This window comes from Rhodamnia argentea, chromosome 6 (assembly GCF_020921035.1).
Source record: "Rhodamnia argentea isolate NSW1041297 chromosome 6, ASM2092103v1, whole genome shotgun sequence".
Taxonomy (NCBI): Eukaryota; Viridiplantae; Streptophyta; class Magnoliopsida; order Myrtales; family Myrtaceae; genus Rhodamnia; species Rhodamnia argentea.
Genome location: NC_063155.1, coordinates 3,754,584 through 3,767,712, shown reverse-complemented (window position 1 = coordinate 3,767,712; position 13,129 = coordinate 3,754,584). Strand labels below are relative to the sequence as shown.

Genomic DNA, 13,129 nt, shown 5'->3' with positions numbered 1-13,129 from the left:
TAAAACTGTCCCATTCTTTAGTGACCCACTGTCACCCGCGATGAAATTAGGTCTCGAATGCGTCTCTTTCAAAAAGTTATAAGACTCAATTAGCTAACAACCAAAACAGTGACCATACTGAACTTTCCCTCTCTTCTAAATGTCTACCTTTGAACGTGCGTTAACTTTTTTTTTTTTTTTGGTCATTGCTTCCCAAGGGAAAAATGGCCCAAAAAGAATAAGAGATTCCTAAGGTAAAAGAAGGAGGCCAGGGATAGGAATTTTCACCAAAAGGCTCAACTGACGTAACATTATTTCACTCCTTTTTTCTCTCTCTCATGTGCGGTTGCTTTTTGTTGTTTCTCTCCTAGGGTTTTTGCACTTTTAGGGTCAAAAGAGCAAAGGGACCAGTTGGCTCCTACACGTGTCCATTTGAAGTTGAAACCATACTTACAATTGTGTTTGCTTCTCTATATGGGTTTTTCTCACGAATTCCTGAAAGGTGATTCATCCACTCACAAGACCCAACCTTGACTTTTCTTGCTGAGCCGATTTTCCTAGCTGCTTTACTATGGATTGGAGATTTTCTTGCCTTTATAAGCTGGGTTTTTGGCCTTAGCTTAGCTTGGTCTACTAAGTACTATTGTGAACAACCAGTTCAATAGCATGACCAGATCAGACAACTTCTTTCCTGAAAAATGTCATGTTAGAAAAAAATGAGAGGAGAGCAATTTAAAAATACAGAGGAACTTCATTGGGATCACAAGAGGCTGAGAACAACAATTGGCTAGGCTGCAACTCTTATCGTCAAGGATTCTCTTTACGCTTTTGCCACATAATTTTCGATGGGCCTCTAAAAGTGATAACCTACAAGGATGATATTTTTGCAAACACTAAAACTAGATTCTTGTATCAAATGCACATAAGCAAACCAAGGCAATTTTAGCCAGATATGGGAACTTTTGTGGCTGGCTAGTTGTGCACAAAGATTCCAATCCCACGTCACATTAGCCAGTTTATCCTCACTATGAACACAATCATAATGTATTCATTCTTATGCATCAGCACAAGCACGTATCAATGTCAGTCCTGAAATTTGGTGAAGCTGCCAAAAACTCCATTAGCATACCTTGCGTTCCTCGCACAACATGTTCAAACTACATTGGACCTTCCAACAAGACATTCTTTTGCACATTCGAGAATTAAACAGACTTAAACACCATGTCCACCCATGTTATGACGTGCACACTGCAACTTCTTCAAGCTGCTACTATACCGTCAAAGTAAAATTCACAAGAAAATAAATGGACCTAAAATCCATCTCAGTACCCATTAAAACGTTCGGTCCTTAATTTTCTCTATATATACACAAACACACGCTACTGAATAAACAGATCTTCACAAATTGGGTTTGGCAAAGCAAAACAAAGTCAAACATGATATTATGACCATTTCTTTCTAGGAACATACAACTACAAAATCTGATATGAAATTGTAAGGCAACCCCTTCAGTCAATCAAAGGTTCACTGCTTTACATTTTTAACAATGAGAAAATAAATGAATGAGGGAAACTTAGATGGAAGCTATTTATAAAATAATGCAGCAATAGAAAGGCAAAAAAGAAAAAAAAAATTCGACATGCCTGGAAACTTAAAAGGAAAAAACGGGAGTAGACCAAAAATGGTGTGGGAAGTAGAAAAGGGGCCCGGCTAGTTCCATGGATCATCCCAACCCTTGGGACCCTCCCTTTTGACAAAGTCAATAATAGCCTGGACAGCTTCAGAAACTCTGTTAGAGAGCGAGTGATTACCATGCTCTATTTCAACCTTCTCTGCCCCACCCAGGGCTCTGCACAATCTGCATTAATTGAAGACGTACCATGTTATCCCATTCCACTTGAATGGTAAAAGTCCTCGTCATCTACCTCTTATCAGCAATAATTGAAAATTATTCTCATATTAGCTACCTCAAGTCAATAACCTATGTGTTAGGTTTTGAATGACTCAAATGACGCAAAAGGCACAAGCATTGCTCTTTCAAAGATGTGACGAGAAATCATTCCGCAAGTACCTTTCAACAAAAGATTTCTTGTCAACATACTCTGGCACATACTCATCACCCATAGAAAAGATAACCTGCAAAGTTTGAGAAATGTAACTTGTGAATTGAAACAGCATATTTTGATAGTAAACCAAAACACAAGCAGTCAAGAGTCTCAGAGAGACTCATTGGCGCTGATCATGCTAGTTATGACAGGTTACTTGACCTAGTCACAACAAAATATTCTTTAGTTTTTATGTTTTCATCCTCTCCTCTTCAAATGGTAAGAATTCACACGCTTCAAACCTCATATCACAACCTTGTAAGTAACATCCTCACAGTAACTTATTTAGGTTACTTCACACAGAATGTTCATCACAAGTTCAGATGTGAAGCAAAAAGAATCGTCTTAGAACCACCAGAAGGCAATATCCATACCTGGCAAGGAGTGTTGCACATATGCCCAAGTCTCGTTCTCAGCTGATCGTCAGTAAGATCGGAACTGAACATGTCATCTTCACCCATATATGCACAGAGGGAATAGAACCTGCAAGTTAATTGATGATCAAAATCTGCTGCATCAGCAATCTACATTGAACTTTTTCAAGATAAAGTTTACAATATAGGCACTTTGCATCAAATTAATTGTTAATCAAAGCTAAGACCCATGATACATGGAGGGGTACATAAGTCCATGAACTGCTGGTGCAAGCAAGAATTGTGAATTTTCAAAAGAAAAGGTAAATTCAGAAAACAAGAAAGATTGTAATACTCCACTAGACATTGCAATACTGTCTAGACACTGCAAATAGTCTGTACTGACCCTAAGCAACCATTAATTATGGCTCAGCATGTGCATACCCAAAATAGTTCACTGGTTTCTTCAGATTGGGGAACTCTACCTATTAGCAGTAATTGGAGCACTTGCATCTGCTTCTTTGGGCATCAGTTCTGATCCTCGCCCTTCTTTGATCATGGTTGAAGCTAAGTCAATCAAAGTAGCAGTCTCTGGAAGAGTTGCTCTGTATTCACGATCACTAACTGGGGCCTGAAATATCCAATTTACATCAGTACACAAATAATCGGCAATCACACAAGACAGCAATTTAGTATATTGCCCAAGGATAAATCCAAACGTTTGCATCTCTGAAATATGGATAAGTGGGGAGTCAGAGTAGGTGGGGATGTTTCCTCAGCATCTCCCCTACACCCTCTCATCAAGTGCTTATAGAAAGGTTAAATGTATGCGAAATTGTTGCAACAGACTTTCTACAATTTACTAAATGATGGCAGGAGGGCTACCAGATCTTCCTAAAGGAAAACTTCCACAAATCCCACTATATTACTGTGGTACTACATAGACACGAGCTTCAACCAACCCAACCTTACTACGGGTACTGCATGTACACCAGTTAAAATGCCTTTTCATGATTTAGATTATGCAAAACACTTCAATTTTGTGATTGAATGAAACTGCAAGTGTTAAGTCAATGAAAAAAGTCGCTTTTAGATAGATTAAGTGGGTATTCACTCGTCACAAGCTTTTAGATAGAGTCAGTGGATTGTAAAAACTCAGTGGCATGGGAGTACAAGCATCATATGCAGTTTGAGCATAAATTCACTACTCTTTCAGGCAAAACCAAAAGACAACACTTTCATTCTTTAGTAAGTCATTGCAAAGAGTATGATCAGATTAAAGGACCAAATTATGAAAGCATGCCATGAAAACTTTTGGATGGTAGACGGAAATTTACTGAAGATGTAACCATATACACAGGCAAACATGAATAATGCGCAGATTTACATCAGTGCCGTTCATACAGCAATTTTCAGATCCTGTTAGACAGAGAAATGGATGGCCTAAGGAAAGTGTACAATTTAGTGCAGACCATCAGAAATTGGATTTTGGAGCATACAGGTTAACATCAGGGCATAAATTTCACAGGAGGATCCTTTTCGGGACTTAATCCCAGAGAAAGACACTACATTCCAGGCTATCGAGCAAATTGTATCTTGGAGATTATAAACAAGCATGTCATCAAATTTGTAGAGAAGTTCATGCAGGAACCGTCTGAAAAGGCAGGGACAAAGTTCCGGAAAGCTCACCACAGTTATTTCCTGACAGTACAGGTAGTCACAATGGTGATTTAGCCAAGAGATAATTATATGTGGTCCAACTTTAAGAAGTTCATAGATCTAAACTGATATTCGCGTAGCCTATGCCAGCACGGTAATGGTTAACCCCAAATTGGCACACGTGTCAACAGAATGAGGTTGTTCCTCCTTTATATCTTGTCTTTTCTTCTCAGTTTGTCCTCACCTATCAAATTTGGTACACTTGAGATTTATGTAGTGATTTAATATATTTAAATAGGCAAAAAATTGAAATCCCTATTTAAAATGTTAAGGGACGAAATTCAACTTTGAACCATTTTTTATTTCCACTGCTGGACTTGGTAAAGTTATTATCACTACTATACTCTGCAGAATCATTCAACTCTCATATTTTATTTGGTCAAGTTCAAACTCTCAGTAAAATCGATGGGTCTGAGCGCATCGTACAACCAAGATGATGCAGCATGCTGCCGCCCAGCCCAAGGCACATTTTTGCTGCATTGCAACAAAAATCATAATTCAATTAGCTAGTTTCGATTCAAGTGGTATTCTATGTGACTTGCCGCATATGCTACTTGTCAAATTGGCTATTTAATTCGATCAAAAAAATTGTCTACTTAACTGATTTCAGATTTTCAACGTCACTTCATGTTTAGTAGGTTATCTGGTCAGCTTCACCATTTGGACAGGATTTATACAAAGTGATGACAATTGAATCAGTATAATGATAGACATTGTTGATATTAATGGTAAAACTCATAATGAAACTGAAAATGTCTCATGATATTACCCAAATTTTGGTGCTAAAAAACATAGAAATTTTGGATCATGCAACAACTACTACAAAAGAAAAGCAGAAAATTGGAAAAAAATGGAAAACTGTCAACCACTACTATGCCATGGAAAAGCTACTCACTCAAACAACTATCAACTAGTTCACGATGCCACCCAAGCCACAAGAGAATGGTAGTTTGTCCACTTCGAGCAAATTCATGTAGCTCTGTGCAGCTTAATAGCCAGAGAAGATTCCATAAAAAAGACATTCAACAAAGATGGATCAGTAACTACCTGCAAGATGGCACCACGAACAGCTCTCGAACAGGCAGCATTTGTACGCATGTAGTGCACAATATCCTAGTTTTGAATCCACGGAAGTAGGATGAATCCATTTCTACGTTATTGTCAGAAACTAATGATTAAAGCACCAGTAAAAAGCTCAATCAGCACTGACCTGACAACCCGTACTATGACCAAGGAGTACGACACCTTCAGAATCTTCTTTGTTGATTAAATAACTGATTAATTGATCAAGTTCCGCAGCATCCTTCAAATTAGTTATTTCAAGAACAATAAGCAAAGTCCTTTCTATGCATATCAAGAACATGGTAAAAGAATACAGCCAAGCCAATAATTTGGGATCCATCGTATGCTTGTATCAACTTGGTAAAACATGGACCAACAGACCAATCAAGTGCATTAGTAACATATTGAAACGTGTATTGACTTATCAAAGGTTTCACTAACTTTGTATATGAGTAACTAAAAGATTTAGTGTCATCTTTTCCAGACAGAAACAGGCACATGATCAACCTAGATCTACAATGCTGCAACATTGACAGCTACCCACGATAACCGTAGAATTCAGAGTTGCATTCTTCTTGAACCATAAATCCTGACCAACTATCAAGAACATACGGAAAACCTTCTAAACTTGCTTTAGACATGGATTGGTGACACGTGATAAGATTAACTAACTTATAAGAAGGAAAGTAGAAGAACGTCGAAATTCAACAGCATATGCTAACAAGAAAAGGATAGGGTATTAGCTCATCAGAATCAGAAGAAGAGGAACACCATATCAACATAGAGAAATGCACAAACTTATGTTTTTCGCTTGAACGATCCAAAGGCTATAGGAAAATCGATGCAGCACAGTATATATTCTTGTATTGGCTGAGCTGTTTCTACAGCTTTGCGCAAGAGCACATAAGCCCATGTGTGCTGACATGCATATAAACATTGTGTTAAACACAGACAAATAGATAGATACATGGTGCACACTCATGTACATATGTATGAGCAATGGACAGTATGGGTCTTTCAGTAATCATATTTACAGAGTCTCATAATGGCTCCTGCGAGAAGTAATGCAATGGTAACCAATACTTTTAAAAACCATGAAACAATTTTATACAGCAACTCAGCCAAATCTACGACAGAAAAGACAGCACAAGAGAAGCACATGGGAATAAAGAACACTTTTCAGATAGAAAAATGTTACTTGTTGCAAGCTGGAGGTGCCATAGCCAGAATAAGAAGAAGACATCAGCAACTGAACAAGTGACCAATGCTCCTTATCCAAAGCAATTGCAAGAGGTTCCAAGTACCTGTAGATTTATACAGACAATGTCACCAGCCATTTGATAAATGAATGGACCTTCAAAGAACATTTCTCAGAAATCAAATGCACCACTGTCAGAGAAAATCGCATCCTTTTTAAAATACAAAGTTAAAGATTAGAACAGTTAAGGTAAGGCATACTCTGTCGCCAGAAAACCATCAGTGAGACCGCCAATGAAAATGACTTGCTGCTTGTATTCACCCGTTTTAAATGCAACCTGCATGCAGAGATGGAAAATAAAAATCAACTTATGATCTTTAACAGGATAACCAGAAGGCTTGAAGCTTTTAAGATGATCAAGCATATCCTGGAGGTTGAGGCTTTCTCAAGCTAGCGTCCAGACAACAATTGCCTTCAAGCGATAATAGGGTTTGGTGTAGACTATCACTTCTTTTAGAAGTTGCAAGCTCAAATGTTGCAGCTCTATCAATCATATGAGGAGGTTCGCTAGGGCCATCGTAACAACCATTTTGACATGAACACTCGAAATACAGGACACGTGTGACAAAAGAGGAATCCTCACGTAATTTCACTATCTACTTTGTTGCAGCTCAGTCAATAATATTTGGAAGTTCGATAAGACTGTTAGAATGACTATATCCACATGAAGACTCAAAATACTGGACACGTGTAAAAGAGAAACCTTCAAGTAATGTTAGCCGATCTGCAACATGCCAAATACATATCTTTTCATCTCCTCTCTTCACTAGTGCGTAGAATATTCCAACTTTGTTGATGTGCAGCTGAACAGTTTCGATCTTTTGCTTTCCACAATTGCAGATACTTCCGAAACCAACTAATGAAGCATACTGCGAAGAATCACTGGATCACTCTAATCATTCAATGCACCACCAGTGAACAAAAACATTTGGAAATAGACCCTCCATTTCCAGTACTTGACACGATACGACTGCACCTAGACATTTGGAAATAGACTCTCCACATTCCAGCACTTCGCATTACAAGACTGCATATATCCTCATACTAATTCATCGATAAACAATCTTTCTTACTGGTCCGCAATATAAACAATCTTCAACAGCGGCTAAGGAAGAACTAAAATCTAATGAGACAAATTCCAGTCAGAATTGCATTTCCACTCCAAATGCCACCAATATAGCCCATTCACTTCTAGCTCGACTTCAAGAATATTTCAAATCCAATCACCAACTCAGTCGAAGCTAATCAAAACATCCCCGCCGACCTGATCTAATCCCGAACAATGAGGAAATTAGCCAAAGCAAAAAAGGAAAGAACCGGACCTGAATCGGTTTGGTCCCGTACTTGAAGAGCACGCCGCGGAATTGGTTCTTGCCCTTGATCGGGCCGGCATCGGCGGCGGCGGAGGAGCTCCCGGACATCCGGACGCTGCCGGACTTGTCGGAGCGGCCGCGGACAATGCCGGCGATCCAGGAACTCGGCGCCGAAGCGGAGGTGGCGGACGGCGACGCCGTCCCCGACGAGGTCGACAGGGAGGACGTCGAGGAGAGCGCGGGGTTCATGTCAAGGCCTCGCGTCCCGCGACATGGCCGGAGCTTGTAGCGATGATCGATGAATGCGAGCGAGAGATTTAGAGCGTAATGTGTCAGGTGGTAACAGCGAAGCAGAAAAAGGAGATCATGCCTTCGTCTTCATCGCTCAGTTTTCTTGGATTTTTTCTTTTTGGGGGCTAAAGCTGTGTTTGGTTAGGTGGTGACGTGGAAATTAGGGAAAAAGACGAATTAAAACAGCGCAGGATGTGTGGACGACGCGCTGCTCGGAGCGCGTGGGAGAGACCCCGCCGGAAGTGAGGCCCTAATTTCAATTTATTTGGGCGGATGATAACACTTTTGGGAGTGGATTCTGCTCCAGAAGTGCTTCTGAAGCATAAATTTATGGTGCACATGAAATCACTTCTGATTTCTCATTTCTCTGCCAAAAGCCCATCTAGCAGAGAAATGTGTTTGATAAAAATCTGATCGAAGTAGAAATCTGTTTGGTAAAAAAATTGACTTATGGTAGGATTTTTCACTTACGGCAAGATTTTTTACTTCTGACAAGATTTTCGGCCAATTTTGAGAAGTAAAAATTTTAACTTCTTGACTCCAAAATCACTTCTTGGACCACACCCGCCTTCGCCGACCACCGCCCACCCACCGCCGGCCGCCCACGCCGGCCGCCGCCCCAGCCGCCCGCCATCGCGCCAGGCCACCACTACCGTGACCGCCGCCGCCCACCGCCGCTGGCCGACCGCCCACCGCCGCCGCGACCTCCATCATCGCCGCGACCTCCACTGTCGCCTCCACCATCGCGACCGTTGCCGCGGGCCGCCCACCACCGCCGCCGACCACCCACCACCGCCGCGACCTCCACTGCCGCCGCCACCGTCGCGCGACCGCCGCCGCCAGCCCGCCCACCACCGCCCCACCACCGCTCGACCGCCGCCCGACCGCCGCCGCCCCGCCGGCCGCCCATCGCCGTCGGCCACCAACCATCGCCACCGCCAATCACGGACCATCGCCGCCGCCGACCATCGCCGCGAGCCGCCGACCATCGCCGTCGCCAACCACCGCCGCCGTCGCCAACCACTTTGCCGCCGCCGACCACCACTACCGCCGCGCCGCCGACCACCACCGCCGCCACCAACCATCGTCGCCGTCGACCATCGCCGCCGCCCCCGACCATCGCCGCCGCCAACCACCGCCGCCGCCGCCGACCACCACCATCGCCACCAACCATCGCCGCCGTCGACCATCGTCCCTGAAAATTTTGTTAATAATGTTTCAAAAATAGAAATTTTCAACTGTTACCCAACGAATTTTTCCGATCGGAAGTTAATCTGGAGCAGAAGTAAAATCAACTTCTACTTTTGAGGAGAAGTAGAGAAATCAATTTTTGATCAAAAGTTGATTTCTTGGTCAGAAGTGATTTCATGCGCACCCTTATTTGGTAATCTAACTTCTAAACTATAAATTTGTTTAATAAAAAATTTTACTTCTAAAAGAAATTTCCACTTCTCAAGTTATTTTTTCCCAATTTGAGAAGTTAAAAAAAATAACTTCTCTAACTTAAGAAATACTTCTCGCATCATCTTCTTTTTATTATGTCCTCACCCTCTTTTTGATCATACCCACATTCGCCAACCTTCGCCGCTGCGGACCGTCTCTAGCCGCCGCCCATCGCCGGCCTACATAGGCCGCCGCCCACGACCAACGTCGGCCGCCGACCATCGCCCGCCCCCACTCATCGCAAGCCTCTATCGGCCACCACTCGCCCGTAGCCAACCACTGTCGACCTTTGCCGGCTACGACCCATCGTTGCCCTCGACCGCCGACCACTACCATCACCAACTACCGACCATCACCCACTACCAACCTTCGATGGCCACCATTGTCGCCAACCGTTGATCTTCGCCAACCGTGACAGCTACCAACCATTGACCACCGCGCCGGCCGCAGCTCCCTAGTCGCCGTAGTAAAAAATAAATAATAAAATTTTATTTTTAAAAATTAAATAATGTTTTAATAATAAAAATTATTTTAAAATAAATTTAAAAAGTTTAAAAATTAAGTAGAAATTTTTGGTCCGTCGATAATAATTTTTCATAGAATATTTTTTTACTAATAATATTTCAGAAGTAGAAATTTTCAACCGTTACCAAATGAATTTATTTGATAAGAAATAACTTTTGGAGTAGAAGTAGAAAAATCAACTTTTGCTTCTGAGGAGAAGTAGAAAAATCAGCTTTTGGCCAAAAGTTGATTTTTGAAGCAGAAGTGTTACCACGAGCGCCCTACTATACCATCATTAAATGGATAATCTAAATATTTGCTTATATTTTTAAAATAATTAATCAATAAAATATTCTACGTCTATTCATTTTTTATGAGTAATATTTTTAATTATTTTTAAAATAATATTTTTATAATCATTCGTTTTTCAATAAATAAATAAAGCCTCAAGCTCATTCTTTTTTTTTTTTTTTTTGCAAACATTCTTGTTTCAAAGGAGCTTTCGACGGTTTAATATATGTGTTCCTGTTAAATTATATTCTTAACCGAAAAATTATTATAGAATATATGATAAAATTATTTTTATTTCTTAAATTCTGGCATGGTGATATATCAATTGAACTTCTTGAGATTGACACTTCTACATAGGCTAAATTTCCTTCACGAATTTTGGGAACTTCGACCCAAAACGATTCAATCTTGAGATGGTCGAACCTATTTTCTTCGTAATCTAATGTATTCGAGAATAGTTTTTTTTTTATTTTTATCATAGTATTCCAGATTAGTTAATCGCCGCTTATTATTGTACCTTTGCTCACGCGATGGTAGACGTGCATAACTTTTACTTTTTTTTTTATTGTTTTAATCTATTTGATATTAGTAAACAAATATCTATTAGTAAAAGAAAAGTAAAAGACAATAGAAAATGGAATAAGAAATAAAATTAGAGAGAGGAGGTGCCGCCCTTGCCGCCACCGGCGGGGGCTCGGGAAGTCTCATTGAGGGCAAGCAACGCACCCTAGGGACGGCTCCGAGACCCTTGGGTTAGGGCATCGCGATCCTTGCCATGGGCATTACTTGTCCTAAGGAGAGTTGGTCTCCACCCTAGGTTGGAGGTGGCCGCTACCTACTTTTGTTTTAAATTCTAAGCTTGAATTGTACATTATAAATATCTTTTTCATGTTTTTTCAAAGCTAATTTTTCTTTGTCCCTCCGTGTTACGACTCTCCAAATTGCACGTTAAAGCTCTACTTTCTATAAAAGTACGAATGATCGGTGTGATTCGATAAAGTCCCTGTTATGGATAGCCAATGTGCGCGCAACTGGCATTTGAGATATTGAAAAAAAAAAAACACCGTATAAGGAAATTTTTGAGTCAAAGAAATTGACGATAATATACTATAAGAAAATACACACTGCAAGGAAATCAGACACATATCTATAAAATTGTAGATGATGCAAATCTCCATGGACATAATATTTGTGAGATGAGTTGCAGAAGATCTTTGAGGGAAAACAATGAACGATCGCCTGTGAAAATAGGATATTTTTTTTACTTTATATAATAGTATAGATTATTATGATGACCTTTTTCTCCACATATGACATCAATATTAACAGTTACAGTTTGAAGCTGAAACAATTCGACCCAAAACAAAAAATGCTGAAACTACATGATAATTAGGGTGTCAAAAAGGCCTGCGCCGGCCCGACTTAGTCCGGCTCGAAAATTCACCTAATTTTCAGGCCTTTTCGGGTCGGGCTTTGTACTAGGCCCAGGTCGGACTGGGCAGCTCTAGCTTTTTTTAACACTCATGTTTTCTTTTTAATTTAATTTATTTTTATTCTTTCATTTTTATATTCTTTCATTCTATGAATTTGTGAAGTGATTTTGATTTAAAAAAAAAATAAAATAAAAAAAAGAATCCGACCAGAGTCGACCCAGCCCAAAGAGTTGAAGCACTTGTAATTTGGGCTCGGGCTTGGCTGAGCTTAGCACTATTAAGTTTCGGGCCGGCTCGGCCCTGCCCGTTGACACCACTAATGATAATAATTGGAGGCAGGGAATGAGAAGAGTAGCAATGGAGCAGAGTTGTGATAATTATAGGACAAGCCCTAAAACTTTTAACATTCACAAACTTAAGTACTAAAACTTTTCATTTCATGCATTTAAGTCCTAAAAATTGAATAATTAATCAATTTTAACACTCAACAATTTCATTAGTTTCAAGTGGATGAAAATGTTTATGTAGTTTTTTTTCCCGTTCTTTTCAATCTCATATGACTTTTGAACAAAAATTGGACCAAAAAAAAAAAAGAACAAAACAATGTTATTTTGGGCGCCACCTAAAAGATAATAAAAAAAGGGGAAAATATGTTAGATTAAATTACCTTAAAATCTGAAATCAAAAAGTCGGAATTTATAAAAGAAAGGATTAGAGGTAGGGTCCCTTCGTCGCCGGCGAGGGCTGCCGCCCTTAACGTGACCCTATCGAGGGTCGTTGGCCTTCAAGAGCAATAAAGGGGGCGACGCCCGCCATCTCACATGTTTTACCATTGTAATTATTCCTTTTTTAAAAAAAAATTTTACTCTATTTCAGATTTTTAATTTTACTACTTTTGTGATTTGGCACCCAAGCGCCGTATGTTTGGACAATAAACAAAAATTTAATTAAAAAAATTGCAACATCGCATTTTTCATTCAAGAAAAATGCAGTGTGTGAACGTAAGAACTAAAATAGAGGTCAGTGATAAGTTCTAAAATTTAAAACTTAAGAATTTTAGCACGACATTGAAATTGTTCTAAGGAGAGTATTACGATTCAAAACTCATGATCAATAGGCAGGGCACCTACCTTTTTATTTTTTTGTCAATAATTTGAATTTTAGAAGATAGATACTCGGTAAATGGGAAACCTGACTCTACGAGCCCGAGAAAAGGCTACACAGCAGTAAAAAGGGAAGCCCCCCCCCAAATCTTTCGCTTATCTTGCTCAGCCAACATGGCATGAATCACCGAACCTGCACTGAGAAATAGTAATGCTTTGAAAAAGGCGTGATTCATTAAGTGAAATACTCTAACCGAATTGGTAGAAATGCCGCA

General features: G+C 40.1%; 1 protein-coding gene across 2 annotated transcripts in view; it reads right to left on the bottom strand.

The window, feature by feature from the left end:
* Positions 1-1,168: 1,168 nt before the first annotated feature.
* Positions 1,169-13,129, bottom strand: part of LOC115744905 (UPF0613 protein PB24D3.06c) — a 30,639-nt gene continuing 18,678 nt past the window's right edge. Inside the window, exons 3-11 of one of the 2 annotated variants that reach the window (XM_030680309.2) lie at positions 7,799-8,098; positions 6,677-6,753; positions 6,417-6,522; positions 5,367-5,459; positions 5,204-5,269; positions 2,923-3,068; positions 2,459-2,567; positions 2,051-2,115; positions 1,169-1,837 (exon numbers count right to left, since the gene is read on the bottom strand). In XM_030680309.2, the coding sequence (XP_030536169.2) occupies positions 1,690-1,837; positions 2,051-2,115; positions 2,459-2,567; positions 2,923-3,068; positions 5,204-5,269; positions 5,367-5,459; positions 6,417-6,522; positions 6,677-6,753; positions 7,799-8,038 (1,050 nt within the window). In that variant the 5' untranslated portion in view covers positions 8,039-8,098 and the 3' untranslated portion in view covers positions 1,169-1,689. Of the gene's footprint in view, positions 1,838-2,050; positions 2,116-2,458; positions 2,568-2,922; positions 3,069-5,203; positions 5,270-5,366; positions 5,460-6,416; positions 6,523-6,676; positions 6,754-7,798; positions 8,178-13,129 lie in introns of those variants that run through there. The other variant, XM_048281073.1, reaches the window with a different exon arrangement.